The 27823-nt window shown below is 34.1% G+C and overlaps 1 protein-coding gene across 1 annotated transcript; it reads right to left on the bottom strand.

Moving 5' to 3' along the window:
* Positions 1-453: 453 nt before the first annotated feature.
* Positions 454-17677, bottom strand: Fa (FMRFamide). The gene is given in 3 exon segments (NM_001043535.2): positions 454-1405; positions 2040-2180; positions 17591-17677. Coding segments are annotated over 2 exon segments (534 nt in total). The 5' UTR covers positions 2171-2180; positions 17591-17677; the 3' UTR covers positions 454-1002.
* Positions 17678-27823: the final 10146 nt, after the last annotated feature.

The following is a 27823-nucleotide window of genomic DNA, read 5'->3' as shown; positions in this document are numbered from 1 at the left end:
CTGCTTCACGGCGGAAATAGGCGGGGTGGTGGTACCTACCCGTGTGGACTCCCAAGAGGTCCTACCACCAGTAATTACGCAAATTATAATTATGCGGGTTTCATTTTTATTACACGATGTTATTCCTTCACCGTGGAAGTCAATCGTTAACATTTGTTGAGTACGTATTTCATTAGAAAAATCTCTTTTTAGTGTCGCTTTTGCGTTTTATCAAGTGTTCAATCACCAGTGCTAAAAAAGCTTTTACTGAAATAATTACAATCTTACTCATCAAAACAGAACTCTTTAAAAAAAATGCTTAGCAGCAGACAGATTGGTTTACGGGAATCTTATAGGTTTACTACCACATTTTTTAATTATATTTATGTTTGTATATTCTCGTATAGTAAATGACGCCAATTCAGTTCTGGAAAATAAATTTTATTTTCATACCCAAATAAATAGTGTTTTTTACACAATAAATGTTCTTTATTCAGTGATCTTTTAACAATTCGTACACACTACATCTTATAATATCGAGATTTTATAAATATACATATTTTAAGTATAATCTTTATTTATTATATTATTAAACATAGTATAAGCGTCTTAAGTCCTCTTGGAACCCAGCCTTCGACTTGAGATGCTGACACTAGAGAAATTAACAGCGACATTTAAATGAAAGTGAAGTTATATAAGAATTTATAATAGTTGTTTAGACATAACGAATTTGGTTTATTCAGCAAAATAACCTTAATGAAACAAACGTTTTAAGTGATTTTTAAGTGTATTCCGATTTGAAAAGCATCTAGTTATAAAGGTAAAAATTAATTGTCTTATATTAAAATTAATACTGAGTTCTTGAATACATTTTAAATCATCAATAGTTACACAACTCCTAACATAGTTTTAGGATTTATCTATCTACCAGAGGTTTTTTGTACCTACATATTTCACATTTAGTAATAATGTAATAGAAACATATGACATGCTAACTTTTAATTGGTTCTGTCGGATAAAATTTTAAGCGCAATCATTGCAAGGGTCAACAACGGATCTTTTTGTTCTTTCGCTTTCTACTTCATATCTGTCTTCATCGTTGGATTCGCTGAGCTCATTGTCCCTTCCGAGCCTGATGAAGTGATTGCGAGCTCTGTGCCTCCGTTGGGGGTAAGTGTTGGTTTCAGCTTGATAACCAGAGTTTTCTTCATCGACTGACCTTCCGAACCGGATAAAGCTAGGGTCGCGACCAAATCGCACAAAACTAGCCGACTTTTTGGACACGGGACTGCTGTAATCCTCTTCGTAGGCTCGGAGGAAAGTCATAAGGTCATCTGCAGTAAGGGCCGCTGGCTGAGACGCGCTGTATCTTTGCAAAAAGCTGGGCTGCGCTGGAGGTACGACGGGCAGAGTGGATCTTCCGAATCTGTTACAAAAAAAAAGTGTCATAAGTACTAAGCAGGCCGTATGTGGAAGGGGGCTTGACGATACTCAGGTTGTTATGTCTAAGGGTAACCACTTTATAGCAGTTGGGCCGTAATCTAGTCTACCCATTAACACAATAAAAAATTAAAAAAAGATGAGTGGTGTCGTGGGTCACCGGATACCGGATACCGGAACGAAGTTCCTTATTATAAAAATATAAATTTTAAGTTCTATTTGAGGTATAAAGAAAATAAAACTGGAGGTTTCGCTACAACCCACGGTCATGCGGTAACGTGCGAACTTATTGCGGTACACTTCATTCACGGTTGTTTGCACAAGAGTTAGTGTATTGCGCAAACGAACGCTCTGAAATCGTGGTCAACGAATGAAAAAAAAATATCTTATTTTTTGTACGTTATTGCAAAGTTGAGTCTTACACTGTGTGCGTTACTAATAAAAATCTTACGTTACGGACGTTTTTTTCCTGGGTACCCCTCCGCATCGTCCCATAAGGAACTTCGTTCAAAAAAAAACATTAATCATCCCCTTAAAATTCATTAAACGAAAAACGTTCAATGCTCGATCTGCAAACCTCGGACCCTGCGTTGTTTCTTAGATTGTTGCATATAGATTACCTGATCATGCTGCGGTCGATAGCACTGCGACGACGAGCTTCAAGGTCAGGCGAACGGCGGACAGGAGTTGAAGTGACACTAACAACCAGCCACAGCGCAGCAAGCATCGCTATGGATCGAGGGTGATTCATTGTTGCGTAGCTGATAAAAAAAAGAAACTACCTTCATTATATGGCTTAAATTTTTGAATCTCTAAAGACTAATTCCGGGGGTGGGGTTGCCATCTTGTGGGTAGGCCTCCCACAAGATGTACCGACGATCTATCGGGGTTCGCGGGAATCCGCTGGACGCAGGCAGCGCTGGACCGGTCTTTGTGGCGAGGCTTGGGGGAGGCCTATGTCAAGCAGTGGACGTCTGGGGGCTGATAAGAAGAAAGACTAATTTTACTAATCTCCGCTACTAGTCCGTAGCTACAGTTTGGTAAATTATCTGCAAAGTTGATGCCACAATATAGTGATGGTACCTCTCGTGAGTCCGCGCGGGTAGGTACCACCGCCCTACCTATTTCTGCCGTGAAGCCTTGATGCGTTTCGATTTCTTAGAACTTATATCTCAGGGTGAGTGGCGCATTTACGTTGTAGATATCTATGGGCTCCAGTAACCACTTAACACCAGGTGGGGTGTGAGATAGTCCACCCATCTAAGCAGTAAAAAAAATCTAACCCTTTACCTCTTTGGTCTATACCTTAAGTACTGGCTATATGGCAAAGTTAGCATAATATGTTCTGTCTTTTATTATATATATTATGTATATTAAAATAAGTCCAGTTGGAATATCGTGGAATTTGTGTTGTGGTATTTGTGACTTTAAGTAGAGGTCATAAAATCATACGACCGTAACCTAAATCGTGAATAAAAATATCGTACATGACATAATTGTTTATGAGCTCACCGATGGCATTCGAGAATCTCTCTGTGTAAGCCAGTCTTTATTCAATTCTGATCACTCAGAGCTTAAAGGCATCGGCTTATTGACCGATAATGACATTACTTTAAGTAATCCAGAATAGGGTTAAAGCAGAGATTGGAGATGTTTGATAACTTTATTGTGTACTACAAATCACGACAAATACTAAGTGAACGGTTAATAAGCTTCCATCCCCCGCAAAGCTGAAGTTTACAAACAATAGGTACAAGTTAGTGTAAATTTAGTTATCATATTTAGTAAGTGAATGGCCACTTAGACTTTGATACAAAAATGGTAGTTTGAGTGGAAAATTTAAAGCAAAATTATGTATTACTTTTACTACGCTAAGAGTTCATATTAACGACTAGAAGGTAATATAAATAAATAGTTAGTAGTTAATAGATAGAACATATGTAGTTACACTATATTATTATTATCATATGACTTTACATATACACGTACACTATGTTTTATTGTACTTTTATTGGTTGATTCAAATGATCGGAATTGGTGCTTCGTATTATATCATAGAAACAGCCAGCCCTAGGAGAGTACTTCGGTCGCATCGCTGGTAGAGACCCCGACAACTTAAAGAAGCTGATGGTAGTTGGTCAGGTTGACGGGAGAAGATCACGCGGACTGATCTAGTAAAGACGCTCACTGACAGGCCAATAACCGAGGCTATAAAACCGCCGAGGACAGGAAGACGTGGGGAAGCATTGTGTATCGAGTGGTCAACCCTTGAAATTAAACACGACCTTCAGCAATGAAGAGACCGACTCAGGAGAAGAGAGAGAGACAGAGAGTTGTTGTTGTAGCAAGTTCATGTGCACAATGAATTAGTGCGACTTTGTAAAATCAGATTTAAGTCCTATACCGGACTATTAATTAGAATATTTATGGAATCCCTATTTACTCGAGATTCAGCAACTAATCGTAAACCGAAACATCATATTATGTAAATGCTCCCATTATTTTCGAACTTAACTTTGTCCCGAATTCCCAAGTGAATTGATGTTAGAAGTAGACAAGTGTGGGTCCTATATCTGCTGTAGAGTTATAATGCGTTGGTATATATTTTTTCTAATACAATAGAATTTTCGACCCCATAATATGTGTGGAAATCTCTATATATAAAAATGAATTGCTGTTCGTTAGTCTCGCTGAAACTCGAGAGCGGCTGGACCGATTTGGCTACTTTTGGTCTTGAATTATTTGTGAAAGTCCAGAGATGGTTTAAAAGGTAGAATATGAAAATGCTCAGAATTAAATAAAAATAATAATTTTGTTTTTCATTTAATGTGTCGGACGGATTCTTTTTGTTTGTTTTAAGTCTGTTTTATACAATAGTTTAGGTCTTTTATTTATCGATTAAGGCACTACGAAGTCTGCCGGGTCAGCTAGTATTTAATAATAAAAAATTGAGTCGTGAAAACAGTTAATAACGTGCAAGACCTGAGTTCGTCTACACATCTACAGCATTAACACAGGAAATTAAACTGACATCATCATCGTACATACAAATGTGTACTCATATAATATATCAAAAAATATACAGGAACAAATCAATGACAGTTAATTAAGTCTTCGTGGTCCACAAACAAAGAAACGTCCTTAGCATATTAATGGAAGGTCTCGCCCCAAATGATCCATCGAGTATGGCTGCCTAAAGCTATCCATTCGTCACATTTTATCATTAGGAAAGACAGAACTGCGTTCGAATATAACGCAGTTAGTTCATTTTATTTGTTATCTGTGATGTTGAAGATCATGTCTTGTTATTTGTGTGGAAAAGTAGATTTTTTTAGTAACCCAGATTTGCCTGATTTGTATGAACTAATGTTTGACCTAATTAAACTGTTACTGGAGCCAATAACCATCACAACTTCAATACTGACGCCCAGCTAAGGCATGATGAATTCTCATTTGCATTAATGTGAACGCTGTTCTAACCCTTCGAACCGAAATGCATTGTGCCATAAATAGGCAAGAATAAGAAATACTGCCAACGAAAACAGGATTTATAAAACGCCCTATACATTAAGAAGTATGCACTCGATGAAGTCGTGTGTCATTTGATAAAGAGCCAGGTAAACTAAGTAACATTCTGTGATGTCGAAGATAAGCGCGATCTTTTGTAAAATACTAAATTATGTTTTTTTAGTGGAATGCTTAATACCTAACGCTGGCTAATAATTACGAACTAAAAAAAAAAAATTGAATCTAAACTAATTTATCGTACTGTTCTAATAGTTTTAAATGATAAGGTAAATAAAACTCCATAAATTCCTACAAAAAAACCGCTACTGCTCTTAGTCTTTACCATCTGGATTTTAACTGGAAACACAATGACTATTTTCAACTATACTGTGACTAGACGAATATCAGACAATATGTCACCAGTGGGGCTCGGTCAAGCGCTAAGCTGATTAGTCAGTTGGATTTGTCGTACTCACGTTTTAATAATACATAGATATCCTTGGTTTATTTTCAGTTTGAAATCTTTTGTATTTTTAATTTCCTCTTCTACCCATACATATTCAATAGCAAACAACGGAAAATGTACTAAACACTTTCTTAAATACAGAAAAATTATGAATTTATTTCTGATTTTTTTTTAATTAAATAATTGTATACTCATTCCATCCATTCGTTATTTTGTTTGCAGTAGCAAGTTAATGATATTAGTGATATGTGAAAATCTTAATTTTCTTCAATACCTTTACTATGATGTTTCCACGTACGTATTTAATTGTAAAAATTACTGAAAAAGACTATAAGCTCAATAACATCTATCAGTCGAGAACGTACAACTGTGACTCACAATATTTTTGTGATTTCCGATATATTTTGTTAAGTCAGATTTATCCAGATCTTTGTGATCTAAATAGATAAACGGATGGCAAGGTCCAGTTATATCAGACAGGATATAGTGGTGATAAATTTTCGTACAGAAAGCTTGACTAGACTTGTTGGCACCTCAATGGAAAGGATGACGTAGGAGAACTGGTTCAGTTGTTTAGTTAAGTGAATATACTCGTAAATATTTTACTGTGTGCCAGTATTACAAAACTCTGCTTTGTTTTTGAATCAAAATTAATTAACAAACCTTATTTCTATTATTTCCTTGAATATATTTATATATAAAATATTCATTTTACAAACTTTGTAGTATTCACTTTTAAATGGAAGCGTTGTTTTTTATTTACTGATCAAATTAAAATAATTTCTAATCTGGCTTGAGATGAGCGCACATCACTCATCAAACCAAGAAATTCATTATGGCTTTAAATAATTATTAACATTTCCCTTATTTAAAGTTTCCCAAAATGGAATACTAACTAAAAGCCGTTGGATATATTTCAACGGGACACAAATTCACTTAGCCTCATTATGAAAGCTGAATTACATGATAACACAAAACAACGTGTAACTATTATATTTTATACACTGGTCAAATTACAATAATTTCTAATCTCCTTTCAAGATGAGCGCACATCACTCATCGACTCAAAAAGTTCAATATAGCTTTAAATAATTACTAACATTTCCCTTATTTAAAGTTTCCCAAAATGGAATACTAACTAAAAGCCGTTGGGTATATTTCAACGGGACACAAATTCACTTAGCCTCATTATGAAACCTGAATTACATGGTAAATGAAAACAAAATATGTCGTGAAATAGATAGCAATTCTTATATCCACTTGTATTATGTCTGTCATCGTGTTGAAATTGTACAAGCCCCGTTAATTAGAAACACAGTTATTTTATTATTAAATAATAAAACCGCCTCTCCTTTCTGCTTCAGCTAGGTTATTCTATGAAGTCGTGCGTAAGAAGAGTGTGTTTGTTTAACAAAATAAAGACAATTCTGAAGATGTCTACGTAAATGTTGATCATTAGGCCGAATGGAATTTTGAAAAATTGTTTTTTTTTTTGTATCATAAATAATTATACATAATACCCATAATATAATTATACATAATATAAAGTTGAATACCCACACAATTTTATTGTTTTACAAGCTGACCCGGCAAACTTCGGAGTGCCTCAATCGATAAATAAAAGACATAACCTTTTGTATAAAATAAACTTAAAACAAACAAAAGGAATCCGTCCGACGAGGGACACATCAAAGCGAAAACAAAATTGTTATTTTTATTTAATTCCGAGCATTTTCATTGTTACCTACCTTTTAGACCTTCTCTGGACTTCCACAAGTAATTTTAAGACCAAAATTAGCCAAATCGGTCTAGCCGTTCTCGAGTTTTAGCCAGACTAACGAACAGCAATTCATTTTTATATTATATAGATAAGTGAAATTGGTGCCTGACAAATTTGTTTTAACACAGATACGCATTCAGCACTTAATCAAAACTGTATCGGTTTAATGTACTCTGAACTATTTCATATATTAAAAAAAAATCGTAGACGAATAAGACATGACAATTTGTAACCTATCCCATTTTTCCGCCTCACCGCTACCTACGGATTCCAAGAAAACTAAAATTGATCACCGCACTCCATGTCACATCAAATTCTGAATAGTGAAAGACAACACGCAAATCAGGAATCAATTTTGTTTGAGATATTATCCCGACGTGACGCATACATTTGTGTATTGTCTATGAAGGTAAGAAAGGAAATGAATGATTTGCATTAATCTTACATTCTACTCTTGATTTTCGCGTATAGTTGAATTGGTACTCAAAGTGTTACCCAGAAATGTAGTTCTTATTTGGCATTGATGTTAATCTTAAGAATGCGTTGCTTACGACTTCAATGGATGAATCATTTTATACCACCCAATGAGTTTCTCGTCGGATCTTCTCAGTTGGTCGCGATTCCGAAAGGGTGGAAGACTTAGCGAAGCACTGCTCTTGCTAGGGCCAGTGTCACCTACTGGTCCGTGAGTAGCTGGAATAGCCTCTTAGGCTATTAGCAATTAGGTAGGGCATATATAATAGCGTAACCCTTTGCACCTTATATAAAAATATGATTGTAAAATTTCCTAGAATTATATCAAACGCTTTTTTACACAACTTTCTTTAAAATAAAAATAACTCAAGGATTATAAATGCTTGACGAATGAAATTAGTTGCCCTACTTTTGAAATCCTATCGAAAACATGATGTGGTGAAGTTGACGTCGCGACAATTTGCGTCGAAAATGAGACACCCGCTGGGATTCGAAACGCGAAGTAAATGTTGAAGAAAAGAATATTATTTCGATCGTATGTAACACTGGCACGTGAGGAATAGACCGGAAAATAATCGTTTTGAGCCATAATGCTGAAGCATAATGCTAAACATTGTTTTTAATTATTAGTATTGTGTTAAAAAAAATTCAATATTCATATTTTATGTTCCTAAAATATATTCAAATTTACTTTTAAACTCGTCAAGGTTCATAAATGCTAACAAGTTATGTTCTGTATTTAAGATCCTCTAAAGCTAACGTTTACACTGATTGAAAGTTAATAGATATTTCAGCGTCTGTAGATATAAATTTAGGAATCCATTGCAAAACAAAATTTAATGTGTGACATTACTCATAGGTTGAATTTAATACATAAAGTGTTTACGTTCAGTTAAAAAAACAATGACTTTAAGTCAAAATACTAGTAATAAAATCTAGAACCCGAAACATTTTTCAACGTATACAAGTCTACTATTCACACGACTATTCACGAGAAAATAAGTCACCAGTCGACTTATTTTGTAATTCCTTTTTTTGTCATGAGAAACAATTATGTTACTACCGTTTCACTTCACTTGAATAACAGTAGGTCCATTTCCATCACTTGTGAATTAATGATGTTTTCTATAAAGCCGGTCGGATGTTCCATTATTGAGGCGTTCGCGGCTCTGAATATAAATGCATCTTGTTACAGACCAGACAATGGTGTCTATGTCTGTCACGCGTTGATAATGTCTACAGATATATTAACCTGCAGTTCATTCTAATGTATTGTTTTATTTGTTTGTGAAGTGTTATCGTGCGTGAAAGCTTTATCAGTAAGCACAATTTCAAAAGAAAATCAAATAAAGTAACAATATAGGAATCACATCGGGTTTCGTATTGAACATAATAATAATGATCAAACTTTTATTGTGAACTTGTACGTGAATTGTATTGAAAGATTTAATTGTTTGTTAAACCATTGTTTGTTAAATGTTAAAAACATCTCGTTTTATGAACAGCGGATGCAAAAAAATAATAAAAGAGTTTTTATAAGAGAAATAAATAAACATTTGAATCAATTTATCGGATTTACACAACGGATCCAACAGCTATAAGCAAATTTGGATCTCGTGAACATAAAAACTAAAATTGACAAGTTCTTATTTTATTTTATGTACGTTCAAATCGGAAGTCTTCTGTAATAACGTGGATTTTATCATATCCTAAGTACGGGAAAACCATGGTAACCGAAATGTAACCGAAATAGCTCAAAGGATTGCGACGTGGCAGGGCAGGGCACATTGCTCGTAGAACGGATGGTAGTTGGGTCTGAGAAGTTCTTGAGTGACGACCGTGTACCGGAAGATGTAGCGTAGGGTAGGCGTCCCAGAAAACGGACCGACGACCTAATAAAGTTCGCGTGGATCCGCCGGATGCAAGCGGTGCAGAACCGATCTTTGTGGGCGAGGCTTGGGGAGGTCTATGTCCAGCAGAAGACGCATGTGGGCTGATAGTAAGGCAATTCAATAGAAGCTCCTCTATTACTTAAAGCTGTAGCAAAATCCAAGTAACTGATGCGGTCTTTTGCTATGAAGCTTCATCATCAATCGTGCATTCCGGCTTGATGTATACGACAACAGTTGTACAGTACAGTCGAAAATTCGACCCAATGTTTGGAGGCTGATACCAATATATACATTGTGATGAACTGTAAAAAAATAATTAAGTCAGCAAAAACAAAAATGACATATTTTTTATTAATCCAATTTGCTTAAGGTCAATACACGATTCCTTAGAAAGTTTGGACCAGGGCTATATGTACTTAAAGCGCAAAGTTTGTAACATACTTATGAATTCCACATTAAGGGGACGAAGTTGTATTCATTAAGAATATTACGATAAGTAAATATTGTTATAAAACGAAATTGTATTTTGAGTTTGTTTACTCTTAGAGATATTTAAGTGCAGAAAATAGAAAACCATTCTTACCGCTATAGAAAATCGTTCTTATAATTGCATTGCCTATTGTCACAAGTCGGACAGGAAGATATTAATAAAATATTAAAGTTTATAATTAACAGCAAATTATAAGTGTCATAAATATGTGGGTTCATAGTACTTCATAGTATACGGGATTCAGGAGTCGCCGATGTAATCAAAATGAGCGCCACGATTTCGCGTTTATTATTAAAATTTTACAGTTTCGTTAGGTATAAAATAGTTTATAGTTTTCGTGGACGCGAAGAACTTACGAGTCGTTATGTTGAACAGTTTTTTTAAGCGTACATATAAATCCTAACCCAGTTTCTATGGTAGACTTACTATACAGAAATTCACAACAAGTTCTAAGTAAACCACACATACGTTTACCAGTGATGGGAAGTCGAGTGAGTCCCTACGGGTAGGACCTATTTTTGCCGTGAAGCAGTAATGCGTTTCGGATTGAAGAGTGCGACAGCTGTCGTACTGTAAAAACCGAGAGCTTGGAACTCATGTCTCAAAGTGGGTGGCGGGATTTACGTTCTTAATGTCTACGAGCTCAGGTAACTACTAAACACTAAGTGGATGGTAGAATCGTCCCCCATATAATAAAAAAATACTACGTAACACATATCTGATACAAATAACAAAAATAAATGAATCCAAAACCAACAAACCCCACAAAAATTTTTTAAAATTCATTTGACATGTTTTGAGACACGGTCTTACGAAATTCGATATTAATAAAACCGCTTTGTAGAAACATCACGGACGCAGACGTACCCGAATGGATTAATTTGATTTAAACCTCAACATTTAAGAAAAGTACACGTCTACGCGAAATTTTAATCGAAAAACTGATACACACGCTTTGCTTTGCGTGATTCGATCATATTTTCTTTTCTACCATACTTTCGGGATCTGAATTTACTTATTCTGGGCTCGTATGCGTCTGTTTCCAGCTACTACGATCGGTGATAAAAACTCTAGCTAGGGATCGTCAAACGTGGAACATCTTTGATGCTTGTCGTTAATTCATATATATTATGTCGATAATAAATGGATATAAATAAAAATATGCAAGGACAAAATAATTTAATACCATTTCTCCGTGTTTCATTAACTGATTTTCTTTTTTATACTATTTACCTATTTAAAGTTTTTTTTCTAAAGGTCAAAAAATAAAGAGAAATTGTATACAAGTATCTTAAATCTTGAGACAATATTTCAATTTCGATCATCAGGCCAACACATTAAACTTTTTTTTTTTTTAAATATAGTATATTTTATTCCACCAATAACAAAGCATGACGTCATAAGTATCTAAGCGATATGTTTTAATCTATATTTCATGATCCAATTATACATTATGTTTTACAGTTCAGTTATCACACATTAGCAGAATTATGCCTCCTCCTTTATGGGATGGAATGTGCACTATCATCACATCACATATTGTTGCGAATAGCCCCAAATGACGTAATGAAGTTGCGAATGAAGATTTGTAAGATCACACGTAAATCTGAACACCGCGTTTTACGAAAGGCCTGATGTTATTGCGAACAAATTTCCGATCGCATCCTCATGTTGATAAATGGGTTCGTTACCCTGTTTCATCTACAGGATAAATTATGAATGGAGAAAAATCTATTAAATTTGCTGACTCAAAACCATAATAAACATAAAACATTATGGTATTGGTTATGTTTTTTTAAGTTTCAATTTAATACAAGTCCGGGTTATTTAATCGGATACCCGTGTATGAAAATAAAATACATGCGTTTCTACGGTGTCGAAACGACTCTACCTAATTTTATCCAAAATCAGCTTATTGGAGTCATCCATCAAAACTTAGTGCCACAAGTTTCGTTGACTTTGGTACCAAAATGAGATTATTGACCGAAAGTCTCCTATGATAGATTGATTAATGTAACACCCTTCTGTATATACATATCGCACATACGGTGTTATAAAGTCACTTATGCAATTTTTGTTAACACTGAATTGAAACACCGTGGAGGAGAGCTCATTCCATAGCCGGATGGTACGTGGCAAAAAAGATCTCTGGAAACGCACTGTGGATGACCGCAGTGGCTCCAGGTAGTATGGATGAACTCTACTCCGGTGGCGGGCGGTGCGATGGTAAAAACGAGACGTTGGTATCATCTCGAACAATTCCTCAGAGCACTCCCCATGGAACATGCGATACATAATACAGAGGGAACCGAAGTCCGGTGTTTCCCGAGCGCTATGACATATCCTTCTTCAAACGAGGCTTGTGGAGAGTATTAAGCGGTAGGCAGCGGTTTGGCTCTGCCCTTGGCATTGCTGAAGTCCATGGGCGACGGTAACCACTCACCATCAGGTGAGCCGTATGCTCGTCTGCCTACAAAGGCAATAAAGAAAAAAAAATATTGAGTATGAGAAAATACATTTTTTAATAGTTATTAGTGAGACGATAGAGATGTTTGCTTTTACTGACGCAATTTATAGTTGTAGTTTAAGAATTATCATTTTATTTTTATAGCCTAGCAGAACTATATAAGAATTATATAATAAGATGTTGAATTTTCCAACGTTTCTCCTGGAAAATTATATAATTTCCATAAGTGACGTTATTGCAACGTATGTGCGATATACAAATATAGTTACTCCTTAAAATAGATTTTCACGGTTTGTAGATATATACTAAAAGTACTCGGTAACATATTTTACGGGTAACATTTATTTGTATACTATAATAAATATTTTATGGACCATTTCCAAATACTTCACAATCGTCTCGGTTTTGAAACTGGGATACGTTAATATTTTCTCCACTAATACTAATAATGTATTACATTATCCCAACGAGAGATATTTATTCCGTGCCAAAACAGTCATAATTAATAATGAGAATTTTAAAATATTCAGATATTTCATTCGGTGCTATGTATCACTATTCTGTAAGTTGAACTCGGGATCCTTTAAGTTAGAATCTTGTGAATATGTAGAATAACAATACTAAAATAGTATAGTTGGTTATATAAAAATTAAACAACATATTTTCCGTGAATTTTATTCCAATTTAAATTAAAATTAAATTTAGATTGGTTGCATTCGTGAATAGGCGTTACGAAAATCGACTTTTCTGTACTTTTCTATACTAATATTATAAAGAGGAAAGATTTGTTTGTTTGTTTCGAATAGGCTCCGAAACTACTGGACCGATTTGAAAAATTCTTTTTCCATTAGAAGCCGACATTGTCCCTGATGAACATAGGCTACTTTTTTTTATTTATTTTTTATTTTATTTTTTTGATTTCATTTGTGTTTTAATGTTTCCGAAGCGAAGCGAGGGCGGGTCGCTAGTCATTCATATTTCCGAAATATCATCAATAATTAGCTCTAGCTATCACTATTACGATTAATGTTTCACGAAAACATCTCGCAAATGGAACCGCTGAAACAGGAAATTTCGTTTCTTAATTCGTACATTTAAAAAGGTTCGCTCAAAAAGGATTCCTCATAACGAAACCGAAGGAATTACGATGACAACGTCAATCAAGTTGTATCCTGTCTGTCCATTATGGTTTTTGTGCGAAAAGCAAAATTATATTATATTTTATGAATATAATATAATATTTTATATTTAATAGAACTGTTATTTGAGATTTTTATTTATTTATTACTAGTTGACCCGGCAAACTTCGTAGTGCCTCAATCGATAAATAAAAGACCTAAACTTTTATATAAAATGAACTTAAAACAAACAAAAGGAATCCGTCCGACGGGGGACTCATCAAAGGAAAAACAAAATTGTTATTTTTATTTAATTCCGAGCATTTTCATATTTATCTACCTTTTAAACCTTCTCTGGACTTCCACAAATAATTCAAGACCAAAATTAGCCAAATCGGTCCAGCCGTTCTTCGAGTTTTAGTGAGACTAGCGAACAGCAATTAATTTTTATATATATAGATAAGTTTTATTAATATTCAGGAATATTTCTTTTGGTTATTTAATCCAAGGGAACAAGAGTTGAGTCATTAAAGCTATTCACGTACGTGGAAGGTACTTTTATTTTGTTTTTATTGCAGAGAAAGAGTTCACAACCCAATTGCTGTTGGAACCTGAATCCATAGCCATTATTACGATCTGACGGTATGATCTTCTGGGTATAAGTTTTGAAGTCGTCGTGGCCTAAAGGATAAGACGTCCGGTGCGTTCGGATTTAGCGACGCAACGATGTCCGAATCCCGCAAGCGGATACCAATTTTTCTAATGAAATACGTACTTAACAAATGTTCACGATTGACTTCCACGGTGAAGGAAAAACATCGTAAAATAAAAATGAAACCCGCAAAATTATAATTTGCGTAATCACTGGTGGTAGGACCTCTTGTGAGTCCCTACGTGTAGGTACTACCACTCTGCCTGTTTCTGCCGTGAAGCAGTAATGCGTTTCGGTTTGAAGGGTGGGGCAGCCATTGTAACCATACTGAGACCTTAAAACATAGATCTCAAGGTGGGTGGCGCATTTACGTTGTAGATGTCTATTTGCTCCAGAAACCACTTAAAACCAGGTGGGCTGTGAACTCGTCCATCCAACTAAGCAATAAAAATAAAAAAACTTTATTACACGATGCTATTCCTTTCTTGTGGATGTCTTTCATGACCAAGTGTTTGATTGCCATTAAACATGAGTTTATCATTGAACGCGCTTACTTATATCTCCCGACGAATGACGGCGCAAACTAAAATATCCTCATCTTTTGACCTGCCCATATTCATGTACAAAAATAATTTATAATTCAGGCATCTTATTATTGTATTCAAATACATTTCGTTATTGTTTGCTTTCGTGAAACAAAAGCTAATAACCCGACCTCGTGTAATCCACATCTTACGAGAACAATGCCGTTAATGTTGCCCCTTTTGGATTAAATTATAATTTGGATAATTGTTTTGTGTAAGTTAGCACATACAACTTCTCAAGACTAGAAACTTGTGCTTGTAATTTAGAGCACAGTTTTGAAAACAGTTTTTGTATTTCAACACATTATGCTACTTTTTAACGCTTATTAGATGTAGCCGAGGACAGGCAGGAATGGCGCAAGATGATGCAGGAGAAAGTTATTAGAGGAGGCCACGACCCTCAGCACTGAGGATTATCGACGCAAGGAGGAGGTGATGTAGTTTTTAATGTTTTTCGAAACATTAATGAAACTGCTTATGTCACTTTAACTACGTTCACTTTTTTCTGTGACTTTGGTGTACCTAATTTTATTTCGAAGAACTTGTTCGCATTCATATTAGAAAATTTGTTTCTTTGTCAAAATAAACTATTTACAAAATAAATTTTGAAGTCAATTCCATTTAGATCACTTTTTTTTTTAAATTTGCATTTATTCAAAATGTAATTAATTACATTGTCCAATTTGCTTTTTAGTATTAAAATTGAAATAGGAATACAAAAAATATAATCAGCTTGTACAGTAATTTAAAACGCAACAACAATAATGTCGATATAGTATTTTCAGTTTAAATGACGACAAATTACCCTAAAGGTGAATGACCCAAAAATAATGCTTCATTTAATCAAAGCGTGTCAGTTTTAAATAGTTCTACTAGCGATCCTCTAGTAAAGTTCTGCTTATTTCTGACGCACAAGCATTCTCGTAGTGTATATAGATTTATTTTTATATAAAAACAGTATAGCAGTATACAAGTAGTATATTGAGATTAAGAATACATCTATAAAAGGTGTCCGTAAAGTAGGCTTTACATAGTAACACAGCAGAGTAAAGAGCGAGCTACATATGTATCAACAGATTCTTAGTCAGTTATCTAGGCATATGTCACGTCAAAGAAGATATAGAACAATTACTGGAGTAGATTACACATTTTTACACATTTTTGGTAATGAGCAATTTATATATTAGGTATTAACACGCATCTACACATACACTCAGGAATTCACACACACACACACACACACACATACACTAATTGTACTTCTAGATTTTGAAATAATATTGTATTAATTTGATAATTGTATCTAAAATTAATTATTATAATGTGTTTATGAAATATTTAAATTTATATGTTATTGTTCGTTGTGTGTAGGGATTGGCGTTGTTATCTGCAACACAGTCTATGACTACAGCAGATAACATCGTTTCAATATTTTTTATTATGATTAAAATTGTATGTTTTTGTAATAAATAAATAAATAAATAAATATCTTACGTTAAAAGGGTTTTATTATCATCATCCGGATCTCTAATAGAATTTCTCAAACAAAACTTCTTAAACACACATTTTCGGTGATCAAGGATCTATCCAAAAATTAACTGTGCTCAGTTAAAATTTAATTTCGTATTACAGAGGACGATTATCTGAAATGTGTTAATGGACAAAGTTGGGATTGGCGGGTTGGAACAAATTCCACGGGGTGACTGATTTAGTCTACTTTACGTATATTGCGGCTAACCCATTAGTAAGATCTCTTGAAGAAACTCTGAGGTAAATAAGTTAGGTTCGTAATTAATAGTCATTTTCCATACATACCTCTCTTTATATTGGATTACTTCGTAGCATTTCAGAGCTTAGTCTGATGTGCTGATAGATATCAGATCATACTCATTGTGAATTCTTAGCACCAAATTATTTTGGTAAGCATTTGGTTTTCGGTGGAATGACAATTAAAATTAATTAAAGTTTATAAAATATAGATAGGACAAATTTCCTTGACGTTTGAAAACGTTATATTTTTATTTGATATAATTTTAGGGAAAACAATGAACTTGACCTTGGCCCCAACATTTTTATTACCAAGTTGTGCCAGAATGTGTAGTGTTGTATGTCTGACATTCTAAGCATCGACTCGGATTTTATTATATTTAATTTATGACGTAATATTAGATTCGTATTTTTTAATAGAAAGGACATGTTAAATATTTTTGTTAATATATTTTAGATTTGATTCGGATAAAAGTTAAATAAACTGGGAAGACCTAGCATGTAGTTATTGTGACTTAAACTACTATTAAATATAAACTATCTAAAACTTCATTTAGTCTACACGGTGGAATTTTATTTTAATAAGTTTAATTTGTTGGCACAATTTTAAAAGGTTTTTTTTTTGACAAATTATTCCATTGGAATTTTTTTCATATATAATAACTATTTAAACACTCCAGTAGATGCTTATAAATTATTTGGTATGTCAATCAATGCGAATATTTCGAACAAAAATATATTAAGAAATGATAAATATCAGTATTTTTGAGTGTGACTTTTTGAGTAACTAATTTACATTTTTTTAAGAATTTGACAAAAATGTATAGAGTACAAAAAATAAATTTTGCTAATTGAAAAGCCATCGAAATGATTTCAAAAAAGTTGAGTTGTTTTTTTAAATTAAATATGCATTTTTACACACACCATATTCACTACATTTAAATTGAATATTTAAAATAAATTCAAACACTTACCTTGATATTCACTATAAACTCGGACTAAGTTCTCCCTGGAGGCTGCGTAGCGCGTCTACGCCGTAGTGAATGCTCTACGATATTGGTGGCTGTAGCAGTGGCGCGTACCGTTTTATGTGGTTGCTACACTTGTGACGTCACTTGGGCTCCGATCAAAAAACCATGGGACGTGGGATGAGGGGATACTTGCCGACAAAATCGTTTAAGTACATAATTTTGTTGAAGTTGATTTAGAATCATGCTATAAGTAAGTCTTTAAAAATACGTAGATTCGAAAATACACTCGTAGCAAGACTATAATAAAAATTATGCGTTTCATTTTTTTCGAATTCATTACTCTAAGCTAAACAGCCAAATATTCGACGAGTTTTTTTAATTTAATCTCGAATATACCGATAAAAATAAGCATTATTCCAATTATCCGCAATCATCATCAACCGTAGATAATTTTAATAACTCCACAAATAGGAGCCACTAATGGTCAACATACAGACCATATATGGTGAACGGTGAATTTCTGGTTATAGGATGTAAGGTATATTACGTGGACACTAGTACCTTGTATATTTAAGTCAGGCAGTCATAGTTAAGCATTCAGGCATTTAGTTTTGAAGAGTATTACCTACAACCATTTTACACTATAGTTGAAATGCCGATCGATATGTCTAAAGATTAATTATGTTAATTACGTTGTGACACTTTTCAATAAAAATTAGAAATGTGATGTCTCGTCTGTACATTTACAGAATAACGAATATATATCGCTTTTTTTCCCCTAGACGGCTTACAACTAAATTATATGCATTTTAGGTTGTTCGTACCCTTAAATCTTATGACAATTGATATTGTTTACGATACATGGTACTCCATCAAAAAAGGTTCTTGGGAAAAATTTATTATTAATCTTGATCAAATTTTATAATGGCTCTTCATTTTAAATAAAATATTGTTTAAGCACTTCTGACATCGTCTGTACTCCTACGTTAGCTATTTAGGTATCATATTATGACCTTCTTAGTTCGATGGGCGGGCGCCTTGCAAAAGACTTCAACGAAATGCTATCATTTAATTATGATTTATGTTATGACTTTATTTTGAACCCTACCTCTTATACGTACGGTTAGGGATGCGATCAACAAAATCGATTTCGATTTTCTAAATAGCTTTCGTCTATTTTTATTTTATAGAGATGTATGTATGCAATTATTTATTTATAACAAATAGTGATTCTTTATGTGTTTGTCATTTAAGCATTCCTAAGCCGACTGTGACGAAACTTGATAGGGTGTCATTGTTGGTACTTCAGGATTCTGTCCTAGTATTATAAATATACGACAGATGGCGCATGTATAATTTTAACTAAGGGGTGTTTTTGATACGTTTAGCGATAGTCTTAGCGATAGCCTTCCTATAATTGGCATAAATCTGTTTATGTCATTATTTGAGGTTAGTTTTATAGTAAAAATGCGTAATAGCATTTATATTAGTATTGCCAATGTGACGTCACGATATACAAATTCTGTTATAGTTATCATTGACTTGAGTTAACTATGGTTTAGAGATAAAAATGTGAACCGGAAAATTAAGTATTAAATAGTAAATAAAAAAACAGCTAGTTTTTTTTTAAATTGCCTTTGTAGACTGACGAAGATACGGCCCACCTGATGGTGAGTGGTTAACGTCGCCCATGGACGTCGCTAATGCCAGAGGCAGAGCCAAACCGCTGCCTACCGTAAACTAAGCTAAGCTAAGCTAACGGTTTTTCTGATGTTAAGCGCTTGTCCAGAGACATTGAAGCGTAAATCTCTGCCTATCTATGTTCTTGAGATACGATGTCTTAGTTGCACGGGATTGACGGCTCTCTTACCCTCGAAACGTCAAACCATAGTTCGTTTGCGGCAAATATAAACGGGACTTTTTTAAATTAAAAAAAATTACCGTAGCTGTGTTCATTAGAGAATCAGAGAATTATGGATGAGTTAAGATGAAAATACCGCTACTGCTGAGTTAATAATGAAATAGAAACAGAGAAGAAAATAGCTTGAGATTTTCTAACACTTCCACCTGTTATGTGATTAAGAACCTCTGACCATAGACACATGGGCCGGAATCTAAACTTAAAAAACTTAACATGTACCTACTAATAGCGCGGTAATTCCACTCGACTAACACGCGTAAACGGGAGCAAATAAAATTTTGGCCGCCAGCTAAACATGTTTAAACTGTCTTTTTATTCTTTTACGTGTGTTATGACATGCCTTTATTGTATCGGATCCCTTTGCTACGAATAACATTGAAAATTCTGTAGGTTTAATTTGTATTTTTTTTAAAAGTGCGTGTACGTTTGAATTATAATATTCGGTGTTTGGCTGTGTCTATGGTATAGGAATTTCAAAATAAATTACTCTTGAGTGGAAAATATCTCATTTATTTTTAATAATCAAAGGGCTTTTTCATGGAGTAAATAATGAAATTGTTTTTCAGTGTGTTGATTTAAATTATAAAAATGGAAAAAAAAACCTATTCAAATCATACAGTTAAAAACTTTGTCACTGAATCTCTATATATAAAAATGAATTGCTGTTCGTTAGTCTCGCTAAAACTCGAGAGCGGCTGGACTGTTTGGCTAATTTTGGTCTTGAATTATTTGTGGAAGTCCGAAGGTTTAAAAGATAGATAAATTTGAAAATGCTCGGAAATACATAAAAATAACAAATTTGTTTCCCTTTGTGGCCTCCGTCGGACGGATTCCTTTTGTTTGTTTTAAGTTTATTTTATAAAAAAGTTTAGGTCTTTTATTTATCGATTGAGGCGCTACGAAGTCTGCCGGGTCAGCTAGTAATATTATAAAATGAAACCTCTGATTTATTTTAATACCTTAAAATGGGTTGGCGATATCATTGCTTACTCATTGCTTATTGGTTATCGATCCATAGACAACATAGCGTGAAACTGCGACCTTTATTGAAAATATTAAATTATTGCCGTCACAATTTGTTATGGTCAATACAATAATAAAAATCATCGATTAATAATTTATTTGAGGACTTTCAGAATTATTCGTTTTCTTTTATGATAGCCATCTCCGAACTCGCGTATTCTGTTGACTCAGCTGTTAAGGTCAAAGGAATAAACAGCATAACCAACGCCCACTGAACGCGGAGACCGACTAAGATTGCGTGGCCACGAAACTAGCGGTAAATCGGCTGACTTATTAATGTATTGTCAAAATAAATACAGCTGTATAACGTTTGCTTCATTAACGCCTATTGATATTTATAATAATCGTATTGTGTTGCTATCTATTACAGAACACAAATATATTTGACAGACACCTGAATCTCGCTAACGACATTTTCAAGATAAATTTGTTTAATTAGAAGTTACGGGCAGTAGTAGCATTTCCGTTGGTCTACCAACCAATTACACACGCTCAGTGAATTGTCTTCTACCCTTTGCCGTTGCTCCTAAATTATATGTCCTTGCTGTATTCCTATCTTCTAATTCTTGATCCGAAGCATCTAAAGTATTAGTCATAAGAAATATTATGAGTCCGTTCAAACAGTTATCGCCATATTATCTTCTCATTCCCCCTATATATTAGCTGATAGTCTAGGAAGCTATTTCAGCTACGCGAACAGGTAGGTGAGCTAACGGGCTCAACTTGAGAGAATTTGCTAACCTAGTCCTAGCTAGAGCAGTGCTTCGCAGAATCTAGGCCCAGGTCGGAATCGCGACCCACTGAGAAGATCCGGTAAGAAACTCAGTTGGCTCTCCCTATGTGAATACTGTCTAATTCTAGCATGGAACAAACATTTATTCCGTAACGAAGTGTAAAATAGCATTTTTTCTAAGTTAATTATGTTGTTGCGTCTATTAGAAGGTCGGTTACCAAATTTAGGAAGCTTATATAGTCTGATTTTCCTTATGCTATAGTGGGCCGATAACACATTCTAACTAATAAAAGTAAGTACTATTTTTTTATTAATTTTGAAATATAGATAGAAAATATATAAAACCGTTATTCTAGAGGCCCCAACATTAAGATATAAGCGTGTCTTTTCATAAAGCTGTATGTAAACTGAATATATGTATATCTTTCTAATTTTAAACGAACTAAATCTGTTTACTACGGTTTTCTCCAAAGCGAAAATAATTTTGGGGTACAATTTAATTTCCAGAAGGAATATGGGTGAATTTTAATCTATTCTTACATAAATTCGTTCCTGTGTCCACAAGTGTCAGATGGTAAATAGGCGAACTATGAATCAATGAGAGGTAGAAGAGTTCCCTTCGAGAAATTAGTAGGGTAGGTTTCCTGTTCCCCCCTGGTTGAGCCCCTGCTGACTAGTTACGGTGAAGCTAAAAAGCTCTCGAAACAATACCTCTTATCCCGACAGAAGAAAATGTAGGTCATAAATGTTAATGTTTAAAGAAAACATTAACCATAATATTTTTGTGAAAGTGAACGAAGAGGCCAGCGAGGAACTTGTTGTTTAATAAATAAAGTCAATAGTGAAACCGACCGCTTGGTAATTATCGCATGTTAATATTCGCTCTCAAAAAAATTACATTAACCAATCAATTTTCCTTTGAATTCCTTTTTATAATTTTTCGTTTGCTGCACACCTGAATTACGTATATAATAACAAAAAAATAATACGACCATCTGCCTAGTAAAACATTCGATATCCATACTATTAGCGGGCTTCAAAAAATCTTACATAGCAAAATTATTCAAATTTCGCCTTGAAAATGTTATCAAAAGACAGTGACACGTATTCGTAACGATTTCGTGGAGTATTTTTATAGTACCACAAAAGGTAAAGCGTATTGACGTGATTAAGAATATTGGCTTTCCTCCAGAACTATGGCTGCATGAATGAGTACGCCCACGTTTAGTCTCTGAGGCGTCGTATCAAAGAGTATACAAACTATAGAATAGCAAAATCGCCTGAAGCTATAAAATCTTTTGTTTCAACCCATGTCACTCCTCCGGGTGATGCTGAAAATTAATTATCTCTTAAATCTAAAATCAACTCTATCATCCCAAAAAATATATTTTAACAATCTATCTATCTATCTCATATTTCTATCTGCATATCTATCGAATATTCGAATTAAAAATAAAATTAAAGAATTAGTGACACTTGCAAAGCGAACGCTTTTAATGTCTTGTTTAGCTGCCCAAGTAAGTGCTTATTTCATTTCTAAGTACATTTTATTATGAACTCAATGCACAGGATACTTTTAGTACTGTTTTCATTATTATCTATACTAATATATAAATCTACAGTGGTTATTACGGATGTCCCGTTATAACTACTGAACCATGCATCCGATTGACTTGAAACTTGGTATCCGTGGAGAAAATACATTGACTTAATGGATAGGCTAATATTTATATGTGTTGGACTCCCTAATAATAATGACAATAAATAATAATGCTAATTTTAAATGCGCAGTGAAGCGGGCGAGTACGAATATCCATTTAATAAAAATCGAAGTACGTCCTTTGCCGATCGCACTATTCTTCATTGGAGCTAAGTAACGCTCTCATGCTTTGGAATACACTGCTCCCCTCGCTGATTACTCAGCGGCAAGACCATCTCCGAAGAAGTATAGGCACTCAAGAGCTGGTCGCCACATGGCTCTACTTATGTAGAATAAATAATCCGCCATAAAACACATTCTGTAAAACCATAATCTATGTTCCTGCCATGGTAAGCCTTGTCACATTGGTGAATGAAAAATATTGGATGGGTATATCCAAAAAGTCCACCCAAACTAAAATTTGAATAACAAAGTATATTTGAGAGAGGGATAACTTAATTTATAAAGTTGCAATAATATTAAACTTTTACCGTTGGATCCTTATTAGATTTAGATATCTATATGATATGACATGTATGTGTTTGCTTTTTTGAATTTCACGATTATGCGGAGGAATGGACACAAGTGTTCTTCCTAAAAAAAAAATTATGTTGACTTATTCGCCTTGTTCTTGACATATTCAGCGTCAGAAAGCGATTATTCCCTTGTTTAATGATAAGTAGCATTGGTAAATTTCAGTTTAATTTCTAATTGGTGATCCTGAGCTCCCTATTTTGAACGGAATTAAATTAAGCATAATATAATAAAAATAAATAAAGATTAATTCTTGTTTCCACTGTCTTGGCACAGAATCATCGATAGTGAATCTTTTGGCAAGTTAGCTACATGGAATTTGAAGTCTAATAAAAAATATATTAAAAGGGACGGCTATTTGATAGAAAGCTCTCATGGACTAGACTGTTTATTAAAATATATTAAAGGTTTGTGTTATTAATATGTATTATAAAATGCAATATATATTAAATTGAGTTTTGTGATTGTAGTGGCTAGAATTCATTTGCAAATTTGCGTAAAATTTATATGAACATAATATATTTAATATTTGTCTATGTATATTTAAACGCATGTTATTACATATTTCATTGTCTGATTAACGTAGAACAGCTAATACCATTCTTGAAATGAAATGCATTATATTTTTCTGTTCAACTAAAATATCAAAATATTCGTATGAATATGGTATTAATCCCGAACACAATAACAGTTGAGGATACAATGAAACAGTAAAGTTAATCGAAATTGTATTTTTCAATAGACAAACAATTAAAAAATTGATGGATTCCAAAACTGTGTTCAATAAATGCTTATTTTATGGAAGTTGGCACAATGAAAATAAATATGAAACAAAAAAAATTAACCACATAATATTGAAGATTCTATTTAATGGGGTTTTATTTTATATTTATTAGTATGTTTTTATTGTGATATTAGTAACTATCGAAACAAAGGAATTTGTTGCTCTCTAAGAAAAAGATTTTAGAAGGTGGTGGAGAAGGTGGAATGGTGTAATTTATCCAAAGTAAGCGTAAATAATGCAATTTGGTCTTTAAATTGTGGTAAGTATGAATGATTTATTTCCAACTAGCTGACCCGGCCGACTTCGTAGTGCCTCAATCGATAAATAAAACACCTAAGCTTTTATATAAAATAATCTTAAAACAAACAAAAGAAATCCGTCCGACGGGGGACACATCAAAGGAAAAACAAAATTGTTATTTTTATTTAATTCCGAGCATTTTCATATTTACCTACCTTTTAAACTTTCTCTGGACTTCCACAAATAATTTAAGAGCAAAATTAGCCAAATCGGTCCAGCTATTCTCGAGTTTTAGCGAGACTAACGAACAGCAATTCATTTTTATATATATAGATTTTACCTGGACGGGTAGGTTAGCTCACGGGCTCAACCTGAGAGAATTTGCTTACACTAGCCCTAGCAAGAGCAGTGCTTTGCAAAATTTACCACCGGATCGGAATAGCGATCCGCTGATAAGAACCTACGAGGAACTCAGTGGGCATCTAAAGCGAGAGAAATTGCGAGACGCACTTGCTAATACGAAAAACTGTTTATTTATTTGTGTTTTGCTCGTCCTCGCATCTTTGATCGTATAGTGTTGAAGCTTTACCATTGTTTTCATTTCGAGTAAGTCTTAGTATCAATGTTAGAAGTCGTCGTGGCCTAAAGGATAAGACGTTCGGTGCACTCGTATCCAGCGATGCTCCGGTGTTCGAATCCCGCAGACGGGTACCAATTTTTCTAATGAAATTCATACTTAATAAATGTTCACGATTGACGTCCACGGTGAAGGAATAACATCGTGTAATAAAAATCAAACCCGCAAAATTATAATTTGCGTAATTACTGGTGGTAGGACTTCTTGTGAGTCCGCACGGGTAGGTACCACCGCCCCGCTTATTTCTACCGTGAAGCAGTAATGCGTTTCGGCTTGAAGGGTGGGGAAGTCGTTGTAACTATACTGAGACCTTATAACTCAAGGTGGTTGGCGCATTTACGTTGTAGATGTCTATGGGTTCCAATAACCACTTAATATCAGTTGGGCTATGAGCTCGTCCACCCATATAACAAAAAAACAAAAAATTTAAAAAAACTCCAACAATGGCGCGCGGGCTATTAAAAAACGAAGCGTATACACAAGCAAGAAATAATTTTATACTTAAAACAAATTGTTAATGAAACAAAAGAGCATCTGTTTCGACACTGTGAAACATGCCCTAAGTCTATTAAAATTTGACATGTATATTGTTTTGCTGTTATTTAATAATTGGATCCAATGACGGACCAACGGCGCCCTGTTTGCTCCATTCATAATCTATAATTACTGCCTTTCTTAAATTAAACACGTAGCTTTAGGGGTTACAATAATTTAATGATAGGGTAAGAGTGATGAATTATGTATGAGGACTGATGATTTAGCTTCATTTGAAACAAGACTCTTTAGGAACTGGGAGGATATTTAGTTTCAGAAAAGGTATGCTTGTTCTGGCAATTTTTTTTTTCATTTTTGTGGATGCGGCCCTGGGATTATGCGATAATTGTGCTTTCTCTAGACGCCAGATGACAAAAGCCGTGAAAATCCCAAATTAGAAAAGCAAGTTCATTTGAAAAATATAATGAAATGGTGTCTTTTGAGACGAGTTAGGCGCTAATGAAAATTGAATTCCACCAACCAAAATAAAGTATACTGTACCGCTCTCGCATTTTTATATCCATTACTGTTTATTTCAATCTATTAAAATAATAATGTTATTCCTTTTTATTACGTTAAAGGCTACTATTAATTTTATGTGTAACTTAAATTACTAACAAACAGTTAAATTAAGGTTCTCCTTTTTTATTTTTTTATTTTGATGAGTTCCCCGTTTGTTTAAATAAATAAAAAACTTTTAATGGGTATTGAGGTTCTTTCTCTATTTTAAGCTCAATATGATTTAAAAAAAGGTCAACGTATTTGAGTTTCAGATAAACAAGACTTTCTTTGTACCTAAATAAACCAAAATCTAATTCATCGTGTGAAATCGTCGAGTAAAAGGCGCCAAAAGACAATCTCGCTCTAGCTTGATTAAGGGCTTAAGTCGGCGCTCTAAGTTTCACATAACACAATGTCCCTAATTGCTGTCTTGATTACTGATTGTAAAGCGTGCTGCTGATAATTATTTTAACATTTTTATAAGTATAGAAGGAACGTGATACGTTACGTGAAGCAGTAATGCGTTTCAGCTTGAAGCCGTTGTAACTATACTTGAGATCTTAGATCTAATATCTCAAGCTGGGTGGTGCATTTACGATGTAGATGTCTATGGACTCCAGTAACCACTTAACACTAGGTGGGCTGTAAGCTCATCCACCCATCTAAGCAAAAAAAAAGAGGATTCGGAAAAGCCGTGAAACAAACCGTTACCTGTGAACGCTACGAAGTCGTTAGCATTATCAACGGTTTACGATAGATTTCGTCGTTATTATAACGTTACGACCGAACAATATCAATGCTATTGTTATTTCCATCGGTAAGGTAAAGGTTTATAACCGATTCGATTTTCGTGGAGATGTTATCGACTTAGGTAATAATGTACGGAGAATCGCACGAAGTAAAATCGATATGTAAAGGAGAAAATAAGTGAGTACATATATGTATAGATCTGCTATAATCAACATCAACATCTTCATAAATAAAATATAGATGTAAGCATCATAGAGAAGAATTGAAGTAATAATTAATAGAACTTTTGAGATTTCCTATTCGAATCTTTAATAAAGAATTGAATTGAAAATTGAATAAGTTTCGAAAAAAACTTATTAATTCAATTCTGCCTATTTTGTATAATAAGTAGGTAAAATCTATTAGAGAATAGCCTCCAAGAATATATACTATATCAAATCTATGTTCTACTACTAAAATTAAAAGCAATCGAATTTTCAAAATGATCCCGCTAACTCGTTTTTACTATCGCACCCCCTCTTCTGAACTAGAACTCATCCATATAAATTAAATGCGTTCACAGTGCATTTTCAGAGACCTCTCTTGTCATCTACCATTGGGCTTTGAAATGAGTGACATGTTTTTCTTCTAAAAGTACTTTGGATGACTTCAATAGTTCCATCATAGTGACGAATTCTACTTTTCTATTTTAAAAGATCTGTAGTAACGTAAAAACGGAATAGCTTAATGTTTTCATATTATTTTTTGACAGTGATTTGGCTGTTAAGTTGCTTGCTTAATTAAATATTCCCCTACCTATCCGCTGTTAGCCTAAGAAGCTATTTCAGCTGCGCAGTGATAGGTAGGTGAGCTCACGGGGCTCAACCTGACAAAATTTTCT

Source organism: Bombyx mori, chromosome 14 (genome assembly GCF_030269925.1).
Source record: "Bombyx mori chromosome 14, ASM3026992v2".
Lineage (NCBI taxonomy): Eukaryota > Metazoa > Arthropoda > Insecta > Lepidoptera > Bombycidae > Bombyx > Bombyx mori.
The sequence above is the reverse complement of the archived record's forward strand: the minus strand, read 5'-3'. Positions and strand labels throughout refer to the sequence as shown.